The sequence below is a fragment of the Alligator mississippiensis genome, chromosome 1 (assembly GCF_030867095.1).
Source record: "Alligator mississippiensis isolate rAllMis1 chromosome 1, rAllMis1, whole genome shotgun sequence".
Classification (NCBI taxonomy): domain Eukaryota; kingdom Metazoa; phylum Chordata; order Crocodylia; family Alligatoridae; genus Alligator; species Alligator mississippiensis.
This window is the reverse complement of record NC_081824.1, coordinates 414,303,103-414,325,863: the sequence shown is the minus strand read 5'-3', so window position 1 is coordinate 414,325,863 and position 22,761 is coordinate 414,303,103. Positions and strand designations below refer to the sequence as shown.

The window sequence follows — 22,761 nt, the reverse complement described above, 5'->3', positions numbered from 1 at the left end:
TTTCCATTCTGGGCTCTGCAGTAGAGTTACAATTACTGAACAAATAAAGACAGAGACTAAAAAAACTCCAGGTAATTGTATTCCTGCTGCCCTCAGCCCTATAGTCAAATGTTTCTGCCCTGTTTGGATGTTCATAGGGCTGCGGTTCAGGGACTCAGCAAGCTTTAGTTGATCACTCTGGAAATCTGTAGTTTATAAGACTAATTTAAAATGGAGGAATGGCCACTGAAAAATAATTATGCAGTTTTTAACATGTACATCTAGATTTGGGGCCAGATACATAAAAGGGCTTAAGTGTCTAAAGCCAGACAGGCAGATTTTATGTTCCTAAGTACAAATCACAGTCCAAAACCCCTTCTTGGCAGCCTCATTAGGCTCCTCCCTAACACTTGACTGAGTTTCCGTAGGCATCTGTGTGCGCCAAGGACTGCCCTTGTCTGAGTAGGTACATGCCTAGTTCAGACCTAAGCTCTGCTGGGATCCAGAAACAAAGATGTCACATTGCCCCCAAATCCCAGAAGGGATGCATGATCGAGTAGGAATGCTGTAAGAGTATTGCAGGCACACCTAGTGGATTTGGCCCTCTTTTATACAATATAGTCATAGTTGCTTTCTTTAAAAATCTCAGTTGCCAACAGAAAACAAGAGGTTGCTGATGGTGAAGTCCACCTATAGCCACTATGCTATCATATGAAAAGTGGCTACCTCCACCTATACCACCTCTTCTTTTAATAGCTAAGTTTTAAAAGAAGACTGTTAGCCTTCCTGTAGGTAGCTTCCTGCTCTTTTCCAGGGGGGTTCTGCATCTTTTTGAGGAGCTGTGCACCTAAATAGTAGACCAGTAGTTCTCAACTTTTTAGATTCAAGGCACCTCTCATTAAACGCAAGAGCTGCCCTCAAAGTGGCAGCTCTTAGCTTTCACTCATGTTCTATGTAAAAATAATAGAGTGATTCCTCTGTTGCAAAGATCTCAGGCCACACTAATTCAAAATGTTTTTTGACAATGTGGATTCTTATTTGAAATCTCTGGTTTATCTGGTGAATCATGCTGTAGCTGCTTACACAGCTTACAGTGATAATATTGTGTGGCACCTCACAGCATCCTTAAATGGATCTTGCAGCATACCAGGATGCTGTAGCACCCTGGTTGACCATCACTGCCGTAGATACTGAAGCATGTAATATGTAATGTAGGCCCCTCAAGTCTTTTCTTTGGTTAGGCCTTAGTCTGAATCTCTTTGGGGGTTGTGAAATGGAGGAATTCTTAAAGTCACAGGAAACATCATTTTATGTTTATTTTAATAATTCTCCACATTCTTCACAATGTCGTGTTGCAAGGTAATGGTTGGCCTCTTCATTGGATTTAGATGAAAAGAAAGAGGACCAATAGCCCAAACAGATGAGAATAGAGCAATGGCAGAAAAGATAGGATGGTAACAACCCACCAGAGGCCAGGGAAGGGACAATTTAGAGACAAAGTGCCAACTTGAGCATCACAGTAGCACTCTCTGTGACGAGCAGAAATTTCTGCTTCTAACTCTCACGATTTTATGGCAAATCTTGTGATACTTGTTTTTTTTCCTTAAAGTCTCAGCTCCCAAATTCATGCTCTAACTTAAAAATCTTGGCTCTCCTTAAAAAGAAATGAAGTTTTTAGCTTATGTACGCAGAAAGAACCTTGAAAATATGATTTGAGAGCTCCCTCAAGACTCATAAGACAAACATGAAGAATACCAAATCTATTATTTTAAACAATAGCATGACTAGGGTGAGGGGAAGGCCTAGGTCATGGTTTCTGAACACTTTTTTAAACTGGCTAAACTGAGAAATTGGAAAAGGAGGGCAATGGAGGGGCTGGGGTGTAGCAGTCTAGGTTAAATCATTTTAGTGTGGACTGAAACACAGTAATCTCCCTATTGACAGGTGACAAAGGGATTATAGCAAGAAGAGGGACCTGGAAGGGCATAGGTGGCATTTTCCCATTAAACTCCTTTTTAAATCTCTATCTAATGGTGACACCATAGTTCACAGAGAGGTAATGTAAGTGAGCCAAATATAAGAAGCTGAATAGAATTCTGGCTCTCAGAAGGAGATGGAAAACACCAATGCAGCACATGTTGTCACATGCAATCTCCACACACAGTATCCCTACATTAAAAATTATGTTGGCTGAAATCTGTTTTACTTTATGCTGTTTGTAATTGGCTTTTCTGTCCCTTGCAAGGTACTGATGTAACCCATGAGCAAAATGTGGGTGCTGCTTAGGTTTCATTCATTGGAACATTTTGGGTAGTCTCTGAAAAAATCACTTAAGAAAGCTGGGAGAAAATCTTTTCAGTGAGAGATCCTTCTAAAAACAGACGTGGCTCTTTTTTCTTCTGTCTGTTCTTTGCTGTCATAGAAACAAGTTGTTCCTTCTTTCCTCATGAAAAGCTAATTAGAAACATGATTAGGTAGTCCCCAGAAACAATTAAAAGATACTCTTGGAGAGTTCAATCCAGCAATGCAAGACATATCCTGCAACCTGGTCTTAATTTTTACTGTCATCCTTTAACCTATTGCATAGGGACCTTTGTACACACCACAAAATTAGCCTTTAAAGCAACTTACATACTTTTGCACCACTTTAATGGCGTTGCTGTTTACACTCTTGATGGCCTATTGCACTTTAAATTACTTTGGTATGTAGCAAGGTAAAACACCTCCAAGGTATTTTAGTTTGCTACCCTAACAAAGTGCAACAGCCATGGACAGAAACACTGGGCCCTGCACGGCTCAGGCTGCGCAACCCAACTGCAGCTCGTGCAGTCAGGATCCGCTGAAGGGAAAAAACAACAACACCAGGCCTGATCTTTTTATTTATTTATTTTTCTTCCCTGGAGCTTGCCTGCCTGAGCTGCATGGGGGCTCAGTGCTTCCTTCCCCACCTGTGGTGCCTGGGCCGGGTGCCAACAGGCAGGTGCCACCTGGTGGGCACTACCACTGCAGAGGAAAGCACTGCCATCCCGCCCCCCACCCCCCTCTCCCCTTGCCTGTAGTTCAGGGACTGTTTGGTTTGCTGGCAGCTCACTCCTCACCCCCACTGCCGGAGAGGCAGGTAGACGCCATGGGGTTTTAGTTCAGTTTACATTGAAGCAGTCTTTTTAAAAACCTACTGTTTCAATTTAGGGAGAAGTAAACCAAATTAAACCCCCGTGGTGTGTACAAGCACCTTGGGTAGACATTGGTATAATGGGAATAGCTTCTTGCTCTTAAATAGTCAATCAAGGTGGATTTCCAATTCATACCAACTCTATTAAACAGTAGGGGAGGCTTAGAATTATTTAGCTTGCTATCTAACCTTGTTATCTCTGGTTTAAAATCATTATAGCAGTAGTAGTATACAAATTAGGCATTTACAAGTAAAAAATATGTTCATTGTAGCAGCTTTTTACAAGAATGTGCCATGACTTAACTTTTTAAATAGTGTTTGTCCCATTCCTCTCTCTGTGTTCAAAGGAGAAAGTATTTATCTATCAGGCAGAGTCGAGGATGATAAAAGTTTCCTCAATGGCTTTTTTTTTTTTTGGGGGGGGGGGGGGGGGTTTCTATTCCAAGCTCTGCTGCTAAATCACTGGAGAAGAAATTTACATCATTTTCAGAAAGGCAGATTAATTGTGCTTTGAGGATAGTAGCAATATGGTTGGGACGAGTAACAGAAACACACAGCAGGGACTGGGATAAAACATGTTTGAACTGTAGTAGAGCCTGCAAACTACAGCACCCCCAGTGAATCACTGAGAGTAGAATGATGTGACTCCTAAACTCACCAGCTGGGGAACTCACTGCCACAAGTTGTATTATTAAGGCTGAGAGTTTAGTAGGAATTAAAAATAGGATGCATGAATAACAAAAACCCATAGTTGTGCTAGCTAGATAGGTGAAAGGGCTATAAGTACATTTCAGCCTCAGGCTTCAGAGCAGAGGTAAATCCATAACATGGCTGTCTCTTTTGCCTTATCTGAAGCTTCTTGTATTGGCCAGTGGAAGAAATAAGACACAAGAATAGAAATAAGTGATGTGCAACCAACAGGATTCACAAATTGCGTTACTACCCTGATTTTTAAGACTAAAAATAAGCTTTACAGCTTTTCATTCACTGGATTACTGAACTTGTGCGTGGTTTTGCCAGCCTCTTGTTTGGTTTCTAATACAGCTACATGGGCGTCTGGTTCAAAGAAAAAAGCCCTGTCTATTACATGCACCAGAGAAGGATTTAATTAAATCTGCTTTAAAATTAAAGGATATTTATATTAGGAAAGTTTTGGAATTTTTAATGATCTTAAGATGTGTTTTTTAATTAAATTCAGCCAGGTGCAGCAGGCTGAATTTAGGGAGCTGAGCTGCCAAACACATGCAGGTGAAACAAGAAAAACTGACTTGTATTTAGAGACGCAATCAATAGTGGGGGGGAGTACTGATAACATCATGTGGTACAGTACCGTCTTGTCATTTTTCTGTGAATAAAAACAAAACTAATTTTGGATTATATTCAATTTGTGCAACATTGAATAATGTTGCACTCAATGTTGCACTCAGCTGATAAGTGTCCTACACAAAACATATATTGCATTCTAAAGTCTATTCTGCTAACCAACCCGAGACCCTTATAGCCCTGCTGAATAATAGAGTATTTTATAAGCACAGCATACCAGTTTTTATAGCACTTGTGCTTATGGGCCTCTCCTTGACTCTTTAAAATACCTGATGAAACAAATGCTGCAAGTACGAATCTTTTCAGTCTAATTTATTGTGAAATAAATAAAAAAGCTGATGAGCCCTCTGATTAAGTTTAATTTTGGAAATGTGGAGAACAGCTTTTTATGAAGATAATTTATCTGTCAGCTTCTGACAGCAAGTATGAAAGCTGGTGAAAGAAGGGGTGAATCTTTGCAAAATTAAATTGAAAAAAGATACAGATCTTGATGCAAAGACATTAAAGTCAATGGAAAAATATTCTTTAACTTCATCTAGCTTTTAATGAGGCCTCTGTTGTACATCAGTGTTGAAGAGGACAGTAAGATAAAAAGGATTCAAAATTTGGATGCCCCAATTTGGCACTGGAGTCCTCCTTCAGACGCCTAATAGAGGCTTGATTATCAGGGGTGCTGAAAAAGCTCCCGTAGTCTTTATTGGGTGTGAGTGTGCCTCACAAGGTCTGAAGTTGAGGCACATGTGGATGTAGTCTGCCACTTTTAATTTGTAGGCCTGGTTATGCATTTATTGACTTTTTGTGGGACTTTGTGAGGCTAAACAACTTTGGGGGTGCAAGCTTCTTTGTATAGAAATTAACACTTTAAATAAAAAAGTGGATATGACCTTAATATTCTTTGGTAATAACTTCATCAGTGTTGGATTAAATTTAAAATTGCATTTGCATTCATCAGCAGTACATTTCTGTAATGACCAACCTGTGGCTTAAGTGCCACAAGTAGCATGGGCAGTCTTCATGTATGGCATGCTGCAGATCAGGGAGAGGACAGATAGTAGAGCAGAGAGCAGCACATAGGACAGGAAGAAGAAGGCAGAGCAAGAGATCAGGAAAGGAGTGCAGACTAGGGAGCAGAAGGCAGAGCAGCAGATCAGGCAGAGGAAGGGGATTGGAGTGACACTCAGGGAAGTTATAGGGCTAATTTGTGGCACCTGCCAAAAAAGGCTGGTCACCACTGCTATAGTTGATCAACTCTTTCCTCACCATGTTGCTTAAGGAAATGAGCAGGTCTGGGACAGTTTGCAGATTTCATGGGTTACATGTGGCCTTCAGGCTATAGTCTGGCCTCTTCTGCTTATGTGCCATTTTCTAAAAGGTTGTTTTGAATTTTAAGTTACAGTTATTTTACTGTTAACATTTTAAATACTAATTCTTGCACAAGCTCACAGGTCATAAAAAAATCTATATGGATCTGCTTAGAACAGTGGTGCTTAGCCTAGCTGCGGGCCAGTTGCATGGTGCAGGGTCAGACTTGTGGGTCAGATCCAGTGCAGGATCAGTCTGTGAGTGCAGTCCAGCCTGATCCCATGCCCCCAGCTCAGGCTTTATATACTAGCCGGGCCCTGCACGCCTGTATCTAGCTCACAGACTGGCCTGACTCTGCACTGGCATGATCTAGCAATGCAGGCCCATGTCATCTGTCTTGCAAGGCTCCCCACAGGACCAAAAATTTGGCAGCAGGGGAGTGGTAGTCAATGCTTCCACCACTCCCCTATTGGCAAATTTCTGGACCTGTGGGGAGACCCACAGGCTAGATAAAACAGCTCTGTGGGACAGATCTAGGCTGTAGGTTGAGGACTGCTAATACTCCCTAGGGCCCCAGACAGACATTATGCTTAGAACATGATTAACTGCTTAATCACATCTTAAGTAGTGAGCTGGCCACAGGTTAATTCAATTAATGGCTTGATAAAACTAGGAATAAGCCGTAAAGTTATCACACAAAAAATGCATAATAAATTTGTGACTCGTTTCTTTAGTTGAACATGTGACCAGTACTCCCTGCCTCCAGAGCACGCTGGAGCCCTTCAAGACTCGCATGTGCTCCAGAGGCTGGAAGCCCCAGTTTAGCTGATTGGAGCTCCCAATTAGGGGAGTGTATCAGAGCCAAAGGCTCCTCTGAACTACCACAACTGAAAGCGCTTATCAGCTGATCCAGGCTCCCAGCCATGGGAGTGTCATGAGCCAAGCTTGCTACCTACTGGTTCAGGGGGGGCGCCTCATGATCATGGTCCCTGGCACCACAATATGGTGCAATGGGATTTAACATCCATCAGTGGCCTAAATGATATTAATTCTGTTTTTATTCACTGAACTGTTCATAAGTCATAATGAACATGTGACTTGATAACTGAAAGGAGGCGCTACTTCACAGTCAGGGCGGCTAGGATCTGGAACCAACTTCCAAGAGAAGTGGTGCTGGCTCCTACCCTGGGGGTCTTTAAGAGGAAGTTAGACGAACACCTCGCTGGGGTCGTTGGACCCCAGTACTTTTTCCTGCCATGGCAGGGGGTCAGACTTGATGATCTGCTCAGGTCCCTTCCAACCCTACCAACTATGAAACTATGAAATTGATAGTAAATGGGACATTATCATTCTTTGAATTATCTTTCTTTGAGATAAATTTGGAAATTATTCTGTAGGAGGAGGCCTGACTGAAAACATTCTTTATGCTCTTACAGTTGAACATGAAATGTATGGCGTAAACTAGTGCAGATAATATGGGCACTTGATTGACAAATCGTTTCACTGAATTCATTTTTTCCTGGTTTGTTCTCTACCAGGATCTACTTACAAGACACAAATTGTTGGTAGCAGATTTCCTTGAACAGAATTATGATACAGTAAGTACCAATGATTTTTCAACCTTACTAAGAAATAATTATTGTGATAAATCCATTCATATTTGGACTGAACATTTTGCTGCTTTTCGGAAGTACTCAGAATAGGTTTGGTTTTTTAAAAATTTCATGCATGAGTCCCAATTCTGAATTCAACAGTTTAGTTCAATGGTGTGCAAACTTTTGCCCTGCGGGTCTGATGAGCGGGGCTCATTTGGGGCCCAAACCAAGCCCCGTATGCCAGGATCGGGCCTTGGGGCCAGCGTTACCTCCTCCTTGCCTCAAGTGCTGGGATTGGGCCCCAAGGCCTGGCACCACCCCTGTGTGCTGGAATTGATTTACAAGGATGTGCCCCCTGTCATCCCCACAGGCTGGGATTGGGCCCTGGGGGTTTGGCACCACTCCCTCCCACCCCACAGGGCTGCATTGGGTCCCAGGGGTCTGGTGCTACCGCCTCCCAGACCCTCACACTGGGATTGGGCATTGGGCCCAGCACTGCCCCTACCTGGCCCTGTGTGCCGTGATCCATTGGTCCATGGGGGGGCCCTATAGGATGGATGACGTGGTGCAATGGGCTGGATTTGACCCATAGGCCAGGGGTTGAACACCCCTGGTTTAGTTCATCCATTTCTCAGATGAGATCCATGGAAATCACTAGTGGGATTTCAGGGAAGGTACTTCAGTAGACAGTTGAAGAGTGCATCCCAAATGACTCAAAATCAACCAAACTGTGGAGCTGAGTAGGATTGCATGCCCCCACCTAGAACTGAGAATCAGATCCTTTTGGCTAAAAGTGTCTACTTGACCAGGGGAGAATCCTTTTTAGTTTTCTCTGGTTATGACATTATTTCTTCTTTCGAGTCCAGAAAGCAATACACATCAGATTTCTAGAACAGCTCAGGGTCAAAATCTAATCTTGTTTGATGTTGAAGGGTAGATGGCAGTTCCCACAGTGTTATTATGCAACCTATCTCTATTAGCAATAATAGGAATTACATATGCACAAAGATTAGACTGCTTTCATTTTTTTAATGTTTGCCTTTTGCTACAGTTCAGTAACACTCCACTAGTGCTAGGTAATTGTCATTCTTATCTCAGATGACATGCTGGGATATAGGAAAAGAGCTGCTGGAACTTAAATTAGTGATATTGGAAATTTGTATGTGCCCAAGTCCCAAGGGGCTGAGATGTGAATATAACTCTTATCCTCCCAAGTGAATTAATCTATTGGTTTATTGCCATTTCTCTTTCATTTAAAATAGATCTGAACATCAGATGTGGGTCAAAAACATTCCATTGAATCAACTGAAATTGAATTAATGTGGCTGATGGAATTAGGCTGAGGGTTATGTTCTCGTATTACCATAGATGTTCTTTATTTTACTGCCAAAATAAAAAAGCCCAAAGAGTATTTCTTTCACCAGTAGAAGTTATCCAGAAAGCTAACTAAAGGCTTTAAGCTTGCCTGCTGCTGAGTCACAAAGGCTCTTTGACTTGAGCAGAATTATTATATCTTCTTTTACCTTCCTCCGTCTCTCCTAAAGCACTGTGGTCGAATGAGCTGCTATGCTGAGTTTATGTAGCATTGAAGATCAAAGTACAGACTGTAGAGATTAATGTTCTTTAAGTGACTTTTAGTCAACAAACTAACAAAAAATGTTCATTTGGTGAAGAGATTGCAGCCAGCTCAAACCATCACCATCCTCCTTTGACTAAGATACAGTGAAAGAATTAGCTGTATAGTCAACTCCTTTTTGGTTTGATCCTGTGAGTTGCTTTTAAACCAAAGGGTGTCAAAGGCCATTACCACTTTACTAAAGAGGCACTCAGTGCCTCCCAGGATGTGGCCCATTATTTTCAACAGTTTTGGGCATTATACCCTCCACGCTAAAAGGACAAAGTCACCATGGATAGAAATGAACAGCTCCTCTTAGAATGAAGGCATATTGAGCACATACATCTGATGGTAGACCTTACGTTCTAGTTTGGCAGCAGCTTCATAACGTATGAGAGGCAGGCACACTGTGAGACTGACAAGTGCACTACTTCATGCTAAACTCCTGTACATGTGCAAGCCAACAGTAATTGCTCCTGAACTGAACCACCCTTTGACAGGGAAAGGGGAATCACCCTTCACATGCATGTTACAGTTTGTCTCTGCAGAGAGTGGAGAAGCTGCAAATAAAGAGGGAGCCAAGAACTTGAGGGTAACATGGGCTGGCTTAGAAGCAGTGCCAGGTGGATGGGGCACAGGACAGAAGAATAGCTGCAAATAGAATACATTCTTTCCATTCTTTCTTCTTGTTCCTTTAGATCTTTGAGGACTATGAAAAATTGCTTCATTCTGAGAATTATGTAACAAAGAGACAATCTTTAAAGGTAATTATAAAATCACAAGACTCCTAACTTTTTTACTGAGCTCCATAGTGTGAAGTGTGTGTGTGTGCGCACATGCGCACACACGTGCATCTGTGTCTCCATAACATGCAGAAGATGCTATAGCAGGGTAACTGTGCAGACTTTGTTACAAAATAAATTACTTGAAGCAAATCTTAGTATTTTTGGAAACTGGGAAATTTCATGCATCTATATTATAGCTAGCATTAGAGAGTCCCAGCTCCTGAATCCAAAGAATAAAGCTGGGGCAGCAAGTTTTTCTGAAACAAATGTTTCATCCTCTTTTTTTCCTCAAGGACACCTGAACTTTTAGGGCATTTATAGATGTGCTTTGGGGACGTTTAATTAATGGAGCTCTGAGAGCCACACAAATTAGTGCCCAGAGCATCATGTGTATCAACATCCCTGTGCTGAAAAATTTCTGTGTAGTTCTTTGAACTAAAGCTTGTCAAACAACCTTTAGTTTAAAATGTCCCGCTACCATTTTTCAGCACAGGGACACTGATACACATGACACCAAAGTCTGCTGGAGTGCAGTAGTTACCATGCAATTACAGCATGTCGGAGCAGCCTCCCTGCACATGTATGGAGGCCCTTAGAGCCTAGTTCAGGGTGCTCATGAAGGAATTTGGTAAGTTCACCAGAATTCCCATTTCATCCATGGCACTGAAGCATCAAGCTGTTGAGTGCAACCCTCCTGACTGGAACCAAAGGGTGCGTTGCACGTTGAGCCACTGTTAACAATCCCTTGATTCAGGGATGATCTCTACCATGGCTCATTGGTGAGTCTTGAGATGATTTTAGTGTACAATCCTTGAGTCACAGATCTGTCTGCAGACATTGCAGGTCTTTCCACAGGGGAAAGTAAGCTGTGGGTTGGGAGTCCTTTCCTTTTCTCTCTTTTGCTCTCTGCATCAGGTCAGAGATATGTTAACAAAACTACCTTATGGGTGGCTGTGCTATGCTTACTTCTATATCTGGCTTGGGCCAACTCTTAATACATACTCTAAGATGGCATCCATTTTTGCAGTATCTGAATGATCAGTGCTATCACACTGTACCTCATTACATTAACTGCAAATTCAACTCAGAGTTGGGTTTTTTTTAAAGGAAGCTATATTGAAACTCCTATGAGCAAAGGTGAAAATATGGTGCTCGCATCTGACATCGAAATACTGTGAGTCTATAAAGTCTTGTTTTTTGTGAATGTTTCCACAGCTGCTGGGTGAATTGATTCTGGACCGACACAATTTTGCCATCATGACAAAATATATCAGCAAACCAGAGAACCTGAAGCTGATGATGAACCTGCTGCGAGATAAAAGCCCCAACATTCAGTTTGAGGCCTTTCATGTGTTCAAGGTAAATCGGCATGAGATGCAGAAAGGAAGACCTTTTTTCTTTTGTTCTCTCAAGTTGGGTATGAGGAACTTGCAGAAAAATGGGGGTTTATTCAAAAAAACAATTCAAACCCTTGACAATGCTTGTTTGGTCTTTTTTCTCTCACAGTTTGGTGCTGTCTAAGGCAGAGTATTTTGAATCTGGCCTTAATGGTATGACGGGACCCTGACATATCAATGAGTTTCATGTAACAGGTGGAAATATACATGGCTGCTTGCAAAAGGCCAAACTGTAGGGGTCCACAGTGCCTTGTTCAGCCTCTTTACTCCTGTCACAATGTAACCCTGGGTAAAGATGGGGAAAGTCAATCATTTTGAAGTTGTGTGTTTCTAGCTTATTTCAACACGGGCAGATCAGAGTGATGGCGCTTGGAGGGAGGCTGAACAAGTGGTTTCAAAGCTTTACAAAGATGTGATAAGGCAGAGCCTAGAGTAGGCTTAATCCTTCTATTTCTGTTTGTCTTTTGCATTGCTTATTAATGCATCCTTACAAGATTCTCTTAAAAATATTATCAGCCCAGTCATAAAAACTGCCTGCGCATCCTTTGCTGTGATTGATGATAATGAAAGAAATTTAACTTGCCTTGGGCAAATGGAGGAGTAGAATTTATTATTATGCAGAGCTACCTTTAATTCAAAATTAGCTTATAAATATGCATGGTCCTATTTTCATAATTTTCAAAATGTAACTTGTAGTAGAGTGGGGTAAAGCCAATGCAGAAGGGGTATTCTCTTTTAAAAGATGTCTGTAGAATAGATTAGCATCATCAAGTGACAGACTCTTTCAAAACCCTTCCCTTGCTTTTAAATGTTTGGGGGTTTTTTTAAGTTTTTCTAATTTTGCAGTTCTGGCATTCTAGTTTTTTTTAAAAAAAAAATCTTTGTATGGCACTCAGGTCTCCAGCCTGTGGCATGAAGGATGTCACGGCCTCTTCCATTTTCTTCTGTTACATAAAGAAATCTCAAGTGAAATTCTCAAAATATTTTAAGTATTTTCTTTCTTGCAAGAATTGGCACAAGAGATTCACTTAATTACTTCTGTAAGATATTATACTGTCCCTTCATTGGCTTATTGTTTAGACAACCAAACTACTGTGAGTAGCTTGTGCTCTGACTCCTTATCAGGAAGTATGCAACTCAAAGATAAGCTGGGGAGAGCTAACCGAAACCACTTAGAGTGTTTGAGACTTTGGACATAGTTGAGAGGGAAGAGAGGTTTCATCTCTCTCAGCTGCTTTTTTCATATTCACAAAGTGCCACATTCTTATATATGAAAGACTGTCCCTAAATTAATCCATTAGGCCACTGCATATGCTACTGCAGATCCTTCTTTACTACTTAATTCTGTTGTGATATTTCCAAGTCATGGCTAGAGGCATCGCAGTTGAGACTAGGTGATTTTATCTGAAAAGAGATGCCGCAGAGGCTTTGAAATGTGCTAGAGCTGTAACCATGTAGTTTTATTACTGTTGTCTTTGCTCTCCTTCCCTACTGCCACCCTCCATTTGTTTTTTTTAATTCATTGTTTCCAGTTTTAATTTCAGAATGCAGATACTTTGGGGGGGGGGGAGGGGGCTCATGTCTGCTCTGTGTTTTGTGCAGCACCCAACACCCTGCAGATCTGGTGCTAGGCAAAGCAAATAGGAAACAATTGTACCCATTCAAGTTAGAGGGCTAAATTTTGCCGTCTGATAAATGAGCCTCTTTGTCTAACAATATCTGAAACTAGTAGTTAAAGCTGAAGGCAATGCGTGCAATATCCGTCTTTCAGGTATTCCATGGGAGTTGCCCCATGTGATTAAGCAGACTCTGACCAGTTGACATGACACATTTGTAAGTAGAAGTAAAATTCTACCTTCAACATGAATGAAATTCCCGTCTCTAAACTGCACTGTAAGATCTCGATGTATTCAGGGATCATTCCATGTTTACAAAACAATTACAGAATAAATGCTAGACAAGTGCACTGTGAATTAAAAGCTTTGCAGAATAGTTCAGACAGGAGCATTTTGCCCTTAGAATTTCTTAATGCAGGGAAAAAACACTGCTGGGAACCAATCGAGGAAATCCCTGAATACCAACAAGAACATACGCCTAATGGAAAACAGTTACTGCCTTGTCATGAAGCCCTTTCTGACAAGTAAGGAGAATCATAGAAAATTAGGGTTAGAAGGGTTAGAAAATTAGGGTTAGAATGTCATCTAGTCAAAGCAGGACCATGCCCAACTGGGTCATCCCAGCCAAAGCTTTGTCTAGTTGGGTCTTGAAAACCTCCAAGGATGGAGATTGCACTACCTCTCTGGGTAACCTGTTCCAGTGCTTTAATTATCCTCCTAGTGAGAAAATTCTTCCTGATATCAAACTTAAACTTGCCTTGCTGCAACTTGAGATTGTTGCTCCTTGTTCTGTCATCTGCCACCACTGAGAACAGTCTAGCTCCACCATTTTTTTTTAACCCTACTTCATAGATTCATAGATGTTAGGGTCGGAAGGGACCTCAATAGATCATCGAGTCCGACCCCCTGCATAGGCAGGAAAGAGTGCTGGGTCTAGATGACCCCAGCTAGATGCTTATCTAACCTCCTCTTGAAGACCCCCAGGGTAGGGGAGAGCACCACCTCCCTTGGGAGCCCGTTCCAGACCTTGGCCACTCGAACTGTGAAGAAGTTCTTCCTAATGTCCAGTCTAAATCTGCTGTCTGCTAGCTTGTGGCCATTATTTCTTGTAACCCCCAGGGGCGCCTTGGTGAATAAATACTCACCAATTCCCTTCTGTGCCCCCGTGATGAACTTATAGGCAGCCACAAGGTCGCCTCTCAACCTTCTCTTGCGGAGGCTGAAAAGGTCCAGGTTCTCTAGTTTCTCCTCGTAGGGCTTGGTCTGCAGGCCCTTAACCATACAAGTGGCCCTTCTCTGGACCCTCTCCAGGTTATCCACATCTCTCTTGAAGTGCGATAGCCTCTTGAAGTGCTGAAGCCTGCTATTAAATCTCCCCTCAGTCTTCTCTTCTCTAGACTAAATAAACTCAGTTCCCTCAGCCTGTCCTTATAAGCCATGTCCCCCAACCCCCTCACCATTTTTGTTGCCCTTCACTGGACTCTCTCCAGTTTGTCCACATTTTTCTGTAGTGGCGAGGCCCAAAACTGGACACAGTACTCCAGATGTGGCCTCACCAGTGTTGAATATAGGGGAATAATCACTTCCCTTAGCCTTCTTGGCAACAAGGGCACACTGTTGGCTCATATTCTACTTATTATCCACTGTAACCCCCAGGTCCATTTCTGAAGAGCTGCTGCCCAAGCAGTCAGTCCCCAGCCTGCACTGGTGCATGGGATTTTTCTGCCCTAAGTGCAAGACTTTACATGTGTCCTTGTTGAACCTCATAATATTCCTTTTGGCCCAATCTTCCAATTTGTCTAGGTCACTCTGAATCTTAGCCCTACCCTCCAGCATATCTACTTCTCCCCTCAGCTTGGTGTCATCTGCAAACTTGCTGCGGGTGCACTCCATGCCATCTTCCAGGTCATTGATGAAGACATTGAAAAAAAACAGCCCCTGAGGCACTCCACTTTATACCAGCTGACAACTAGACATTGAGCCATTGATTACTACTCTGAGCCCAGTGCTCCAGCCAGTTTTCTATCCACCTTACAGTCAATTCATCCAGCCCATACTTCCTTAGCTTACACAAATCTGTGCTGTTTGAATTGGGGGAAGAATCTAGTTTTTCTGCCTTTGATTTCGGATAGTTTGAATGTAATGAAAATACTCATTCAGTTCTGGTTGAAATTACAGCAGACTGGCCATACTGACTTGAAAGTGTAGATTTGCTGAGTAGCTGGTATTTGCTACTCACTTTGAGCTGCCAGGAGATTTGGGTTTGAATTACCTGACCTAGATGTTGCAGTTAGACATATTTGAAATTAAAAAGAAAAAGTGCCTGTTTTGTAAGTATCCAAATTCCAACTCTCCCATGCCCCAGCTGACCCTGAAAAAGGCATATGACTATCAGCTTTCTTCAGCAGTATCTAATTATTGAGGGTTTCAAGATACACTCCTTTCACTATGACCATGAGTGTCTATATTTTTAAAGATTTTACAGTCATGCTTTATGGCAGTTTAAAATAGTTAACTCTTTGAGTCCTGAGGCCAATTACACTCACCCAGAGTGTCCAGTCTGGGGAACTGATGGCAAGTTATGAGCAGGGATCCTGGTTTTCCCAGATTTAAAAAAAAAAATCCCCAATTTTCAGATGCAAAAATGTAACCCAAAATCCACATTTTTCTGTGATTAAAATGAAACACCGTGTGTGTGTGTGTGTGTGTGTGTGTGTGTGTGTTATGTGTGTATATATAATATATATATGGTGTTTCATTTTAATCACAGAAAAATGTGGATTTTGGGTTACATTTTTGTATCTGAAAATTGGGGATTTTTTTAAATCAGAAAAAAACAGAATCCCTGGTTATGAGTTCTCATTTTCCATACCTCTTCCTCCCTATGTCCTGCCAACATGACATCCTCTTCCCTCAGCATTTCCATCCTTTCCTTGATGTTTTCTTGGACAACATTGGGCCTATTCCCACCCTTAGCCTTCACTCAGTAGTCAGGCTAAAGGTCTCATTTTCTCACCTAAAAATCATGGGCAAACAGTCTCCAGATAACATAGGCCATAGTTGCTCAGTAAGCATACTGGGCCTGGTAGAACTGCCCCAAGCCACCAACTCTACTCCTTTCCTGTAGTAAAAACTACCAGCAGGAGAATCAGTGGTCACAATGTCAAGGTTCAAAATTTAAAAAGGCTTTTCAAATTCTGATAGTTATTTTTTGACAAATGTATTTGTTAAATTATTAGTCCACCCTGGTATGTCATTTTTCTTCTTTGTTCTCTTATAAGCAGTCGGATGCATAGGGTCCTATATCCAATTGCCCATAATGCATATGTAAATACACAGTAATAGTGACCTTTCTTGGCTTTCATGTGAAACAATTAGATTATTTTGAAGAAAAATCCTATAGTGTAGGATCAGGATTATGTAATGTTTTTCTTAATTAGAGGTATAGCAAGATGCATTTTAGCGTTTAAAACTAAAAATAGACTACTTCTGACCTTAGTTTCATTTTTCCATTTTCTTTCTTACACATTACCAAGCTTCTTCCTGCAGCTTGCTCTGCAAGTGGTTTGACACAATTTAACAATACTGATAATTTCTACTCTGAATAAAGCTGAAGCTTAGTTCATGTGGATGCACTTGCATTATATGCTAACTGTAGAATTTGATGCTTTTGGTAGTAGAAGCTGTCTTATCTTAAATGCATCTGTCATGTATCATGCCCTTTTCAGGGAAAGCTCTGCCTCATGACTCCAAGAAGAAACCTTGTTTGGTCTCCCCCTGAAGCTAACCTTGGCATGGTTTCATAAGAGGCAAGCCTCTGGCTTTAAGACCCTGGTTCTTCCCTCTGCCTGGTTTCTTCAGTGATCTGTAGCACCACAACACAAGCTCACATCAGAACTGCAAGCTAGAAATCAGTCCACTTAGCCTCTTTTATCACAGCATACCTGTGAACTTTTAGGCACTTCAGTAATAAATAATTCTGTTATGACTTATATGGGAAAACCGTGAGTCTAAACTGAGGCCTGGTGCAAGTGGAGTATAAGTCTGGTGTAAGTCTGTGTCTGCCAGATTTGGCCCGTGTCCTCTATAAGCCTTTGAGAGTAGGCGGAAGGTTAGAGAGAGCTGCTGTCATCAAGATTCTGTGACCTTCTCTAGTTTTAGCCTCCATGGCCAAGAGAACAAAGTGTTTCCAAAAGATTATTTGTAACCACAAGTGAACCTTTCAATGACACTCAGAGCAGTGTTCTCTTTGTCCCCTCTATGTTACTACAAGGTAACTATGCACTGTCATTTGTCTTGAGAACCAAGGTGAAACCCCAGAACACTACTCAGGTGCTTTAGATGTCAGTTTGAGATTATATAGCATATGAATTTGGATGAATAATACAGAACAGAACTGTTGGAAGGCTAGCAATTATATTGCAGAGCAACTCTTGAATTTCAGAATGTGTTTGGCGTTCCATGTGGGAATGAAACCAGAATCTTTCAAACATTTTTCACAAAATGAAATTGTGTTGAAACATCTATTTTTGAATTGAAAACCCAAGCTTGTGATTCATGTTTCTTTTTCCTCTGAAGTTACCAAAGAGCTCTGGATGACATCTTTCCTGATAAAAATCACTTTTGAAACAAATGTCTCTTTGAAATGTTTTTTTGGCTACAATTAAATTTATTTTGTCAAAAATATTCCAGTCAGCTCTAATATTGTTGCTTAACTCAATGAATATACCTATATTTCTTTGCATGTGTCTTAAAGTAAACTAACAGAACTTTAAAAAACCTTGAAATAGTATGAATTATTAAGAGTTTTAATTGTGGGTATATACAAAATTACTTTGTTTTAATATTGTGGGAGTGTAATTGATTGGAAAAAACAGCCATTTGGTTTTATTTCTTTATAAGGCCACCATTTGAAAAAATTGCTTGGTAAGTTGAAACCAAGGGGGTCTTCCCATAAAAGTGGAAGTCAAAGATAATTTTAAATTTGAACTTTCTATCTCTTTATGCCGGTTTTGTGGGAGGGAAGGTAAGGACTTATGCAGACTGAGACAAAGATGCAGAATTCAGTTTAATTGGAGACATTGTGCCATGTAATCTTTACCACTGTAATACCTATGGTGGGCTATGACATTTATTAGTTTTTAAAACTGAAGCCTTTCAGGCTAGTTTCTTTTTGTGTGTGTGCATATATGTGTGTGTGTGTTGAGTGTGTGTATAGATAAAATATGCATACTTGAGTTGTCTTGAAGGATGATTACTCAGCAGAGTAGAAGGTCAGGCCCTTATAACATGTCTCCATTTAGGCACCCAAATCACTCGTAGGTTCTAAAAATGTGGGGCAGTGTAAATCAATTGATATTGCACTCTTGTGATGAACACTCCATGGCCAGCAAACAGAGAACCAATACAGGGTTTTCCAGAGCTGCTACGGTTCACGCTGAAGTTGTGTGTTAATTCCTGGTCCCAGTGCGTTGGGGCCCAGAGAGGGGACATAGAGCAGACACACACCAGTAGGTTATGCTCTGGTAAACAATACATCTGTTTATGAAAACTGCAGGAAATAACATACCATTTGTAGAATATCATGTGTTCTTGTCTTGGAAGGAATGTTGTTTTTAAATGATCAAGGCAGTGGCTGAGTAAATTGTTGTCTGGAGCTCTTGGTGCGCTCAGGGGGGCTGTGACTTGACTACGTCTCTGATGGATAAATGCGTCTCTAATACGATGCTGTATTTTGAGCTTCAGGCAAGGAAATTGCTGTTAGGAGTGGTTGCTCTGAAGGGGCCCTGCACTGACTCAGAAGTTTACAGGCAGTGGCCACTAAGGGTTTTTAGGTATTAAAGATGTGAATCTTCAGGAAAAAAGTACTAGATTTGTGCAAGCAGGCAGCTGGTGGCTACAGACCTGCAGCTTGGGATATAGTGAAGGCTGGCATAGCCCCTCCTTGTCTCTAGATTCCTGGCTGGCTTTCCTTGGGGTTGGAGGGTACATCTGCCCAGGAGTCAGTGCAGACTCCTCCTCCACCACGCTGAAGAGCCTTTCTTTTCCTGCTGTTCTTTGTGAGCTATGTCTAATGCAGTGCCCATCTGATTGTCAGCAGATGTTTGTTTTTATTCTGGTTTGCCAGGCTGGGAGGAAACCTGGACAGTCTCCAGTCCTGTCTATCCTTAATTTCTTCTAGTTGAATACAGAGTGGCTGAGTTATTTATGTAGTTCCACAAAATATGACACAGTGTTTTGTTGACCCTCTATGGTAACCCCACTGGAAGCCAGATGCAAGAACACTTCTTGCTGCTACCTTGTATTTTCCCTGATGTAGAATTAATGACTGACATTTACATAGGTCTAACACACTGGGATCTCTGGGAAGAACTTGTCACCACTGGCTTCTATACAGTCAGGTTAAGTTTTTTCTTTAGCTAGCTGGGGTGTAAGATGTTTTAAAGAAACACCGTCACAGTAAGGGGAGGAGGCAAACAAATGGAGATTGCACTTGTCTTAGAAATTGCATAAAAATATTTTTCTTCCAGATCCTGAAAAGCTTCTGTACCTGCACAGTGAATGGTTACTACAAAGGAAAAATCCTAGCCTCTCACCGGGTTGACCCAGGAACAAGCCCCAGGGGCTGGGCTGGCAGTGATCAGCACACGTGTGCATGTCATAACATCCCTCTGCTTCGCCTCTTGGCTCTGTCCTTGTGAGCTCAGGGGAGGGGCTAGGAGCCTGCTCTTGTAAATTTCCATCCTCTGCCTGCTCACGAGAGCTGTCTAGGTAGGGCGGAGGATGACTTGGTTCCCAACCAAAACAAAGCTGCTTGGTCTAATTTTAGGTCTGGTTTAATATGGACATTTCAACAAGGCTACAAGGCCCTTCTGTTGTCCTGTTTGTTTCAGTTATGTGACATTTCATGTTGCAGGCTCTGGTAGGTAGAGGTAGCTGGGGGTTTGTAGCTAACGCTCAACAGCTGGGTTTCTGATCAAACTTTTTGTTGACAATAAGAGCAAAGTAAGGGGAAGTGTTACCAAAAACGAGTGTAATGTACCTCTTGCTGCTTTCCCATATATACATACATTCAGGGAAGGATTCCCTTTCCTGCTGCAGGCTCTTGGCATCACTAAGGGGCCCAAAGGTTTTTGAGTCTTTCCAACTGCTATAGGGCTAGCGCAATCTGTTCTGTGCTCTCCTAGCAGCTCCTGAGGCACAGGTTGTCAGGGACAGACAGGGCCTGGTCATAAAGCAGCTGTGGCCAGCCCTTAGAGTACCTGAGAGGCTGTTCTGAAGCATTCTGGACCTTAATGTCAGCTAGAACAGGTCACAGGATCAGGCACTTGCCACCAACAGCTTTGCAGCCTCTCCCCCAGCATTTCCCCACTGCAGTCAGTGGATGCATAATGTATTGCACAGAATCAGATATCCCAGATCCAGCTAACTCAACAGAAAAGATTGAAGGCACTGTTGTGGCTCTGACTATTTACCCTCTCTTCTGTTTCTGTTTCTGTGTGTGTGGTTCTATTTGCATGTTAGGTTTTTGTGGCCAGCCCAAACAAAACGCAGCCTATCGTGGAGATCCTGTTGAAAAATCAGCCTAAGCTAATTGAGTTTCTAAGCAATTTCCAGAAAGAGCGGACGGATGATGAACAGTTCACTGATGAGAAGAACTACTTGATTAAACAGATCCGAGACTTGAAAAAGCCAGCACCATGAAGAGCTCCCCTAACTTTCCACTGTAGGCATTAATCTCATTTGCTCAATTTCTATACATGTACTTTAAAAATCACAATAGTGCTTGAGAAGGCATTGCAAATGCCTGTTTTTATTTTGAGTCGTTCACATAGATGTCAAGAGTATAGAGATTTTACATGACAACTAAAAAAAATCTAGAATAATATATTATTTTTAATTAATCTCTAATTATTTATGTTGGGTTAGGCACTCTGTATATTAGAAGCTGGTAAAACCAGGTTTTTATCCGAGAAGGATAGACCTCTCTGCTTCAACTGTCAGTCAGCTACAATCTTCAGAACTCCTAGTCTGCACTATCTTTGCCTTTGCACTTGTTGTGACTTTTTTTTAGGGGGGTATGTACATAAGACTGTGAAAGAGGGGATTTGGCTAGGGATTAATTGGCACTTGTAGCGGATTTGCTAGCAAAAACAGCAGGGGATGGAGCCAAAACAAGAAGGTTCACATTTTCACTTTATTTTTATGTTCTTTCTTCTTTGGTTTCACTCTAGGTCAGAGATTTTCTGTGTAGTCTGGGTACGTGCACCAGGTAACAAGTCAAAGACTTTGGCTGGGTCAGCACACGCTCTCTGCTTTCCACTTCTCTGTCCATGGTCTAACCACCAGGGAAGTGTAGGCTGTCCCAAGCTCCAGTCTTGTAATAACACTGATTAGGAGCAGCCTTAGCTCTGCTGGTGGTTAGATTGGGAAGTGGGAGCAATGCAGCATGGCCAAGGAGAGAGGTGTGTTACCTAAGGTCTTCCTAATTCTGCTACCATTGAAATCGGTGAAAATCTTGGCATTGACTTCAGTGGCAACAGAACTAGTCATTATTCAGTGCTTCTTATTCAGAACCTAATCCTGCAAAGTGCTGAGTAGCTTAATTTCCCATTGGCTTCCACATGAGTGAAGACAGTCAATACTTCATAGGATTTAGCCCAAGAACTAAGTGCTAAGGGACACCCAGGTAGAATGCTAGTTATACAAGCCAGAATGGGTGCAGGTATGTGCTTGGGAACCTCTGATGGAGATTCTGTAGTGATTCGGTTTCTGCTCCTTCAGACATGCCTGTGCAGGAAATACTTTGCCCATAACTTTCAGATCTGGGTTTCTAAAAGTAGGCTTCTGAGTATTTCTAGGTACCTAATGAGGAATAGCCTCAGTCTGAAATGTTGAGTGATTCCCAGCTCTCACTGAGTTGATGGGAGCTGCAGGAACTCTGGAAATCAAACTGCTTATTTAGATTCTTAAATGAGGCTTTTGAAGCCTAATTGGAGGCCCTGTGTTGGGAAATTTGCTTTTTGTGGTGAGCATGTTTCATCCTTGTTCATTTAGATGTGAATTCTGTTTGTACACTGAACATTTTGGAAGAGGAATCATTGCACTGTGATGTTTTAAGTTTAATAAAGCCTTGGGTCCAAAAAAGAGTTGCCTAAGTATACTTGCAGGTTTTTTGTCTTACAGGAAATGACAATGTTATTTTGGTTTATTTGGACGAGGAGTTTGTGTGTGGGGAGAGAAAAAAGAGCTTTCAGTATTTTTCTGCTAGCTTGAATGTAGAGGTTTTTTTTTCCTTTTTATTGAATGAGACCTTTAGTTGTCCAGCTGTAACTACAAAGCAGCTGTGTCAGTAAAAGAAGGAACATCAAACAAGATTCTTTTTCCCCATAAAACTGTTGCATACAAGAGTGAGTGAGAATTTAATTTGTGCATTAGAAAAGGGATGAAACCGAACAACTAGATTGTGGACTCATCATTCATTTTCAGATGTCAGGTGTGTACAAAAAATGTGTATCGTTAGCCATCTGGAATTTTTAAATTATATTTACAAACTATTAAAGGCATGATTACTAATGTCTGCTTTTTAATCATTTCCACCTCTTGGGGATTTCCTTTTCCTTCTTGTCCTTCTGAAAGATGCACTTCTGGCTCCATTCATTGGTAAATTCTTTCTCACTCCTACACCAGCCATGATTTCTGCAGATGGAAGGAAACAGATGAGTACTTTCTTTAGATCCAGTGCTCTCTGCAGATGTCACATCTGCAGCCTCTGCTGGCATGGGGCCTGATGGGCTCTGGCTGTGATCTAGTTTAGCCTTCCTGAGATATGCAGTGTCATGCCACATGACTGGTGCAGATTAATCACTGCACTTCATTGCTTTTGGTGAATCAGCAGTTGAGGGGTGAGACCACCAGCATCCCTTGGCCAATCAGTGAGGGGAGGGAAGGGAGTGCTATGATAAACCTACAAAAAT

The 22,761-nt window shown here is 41.7% G+C and overlaps 1 protein-coding gene across 11 annotated transcripts in view; it reads left to right on the top strand.

Annotated features, from left to right (window-relative positions):
* Positions 1-22,360, top strand: part of CAB39L (calcium binding protein 39 like) — a 114,620-nt gene extending 92,260 nt beyond the window's left edge. For 10 of the 11 annotated variants that reach the window (XM_014608375.3, XM_014608376.3, XM_019500432.2 and 7 more), the window contains 4 exons: positions 7,315-7,374; positions 9,685-9,750; positions 10,987-11,130; positions 20,309-22,360. In XM_014608375.3, the coding sequence (XP_014463861.1) occupies positions 7,315-7,374; positions 9,685-9,750; positions 10,987-11,130; positions 20,309-20,488 (450 nt within the window). In that variant the 3' untranslated portion in view covers positions 20,489-22,360. The remainder of the gene's footprint in view (positions 1-7,314; positions 7,375-9,684; positions 9,751-10,986; positions 11,131-20,308) is intronic. The other variant, XM_019500435.2, reaches the window with a different exon arrangement.
* The last annotated feature ends 401 nt before the right edge of the window (positions 22,361-22,761 follow it).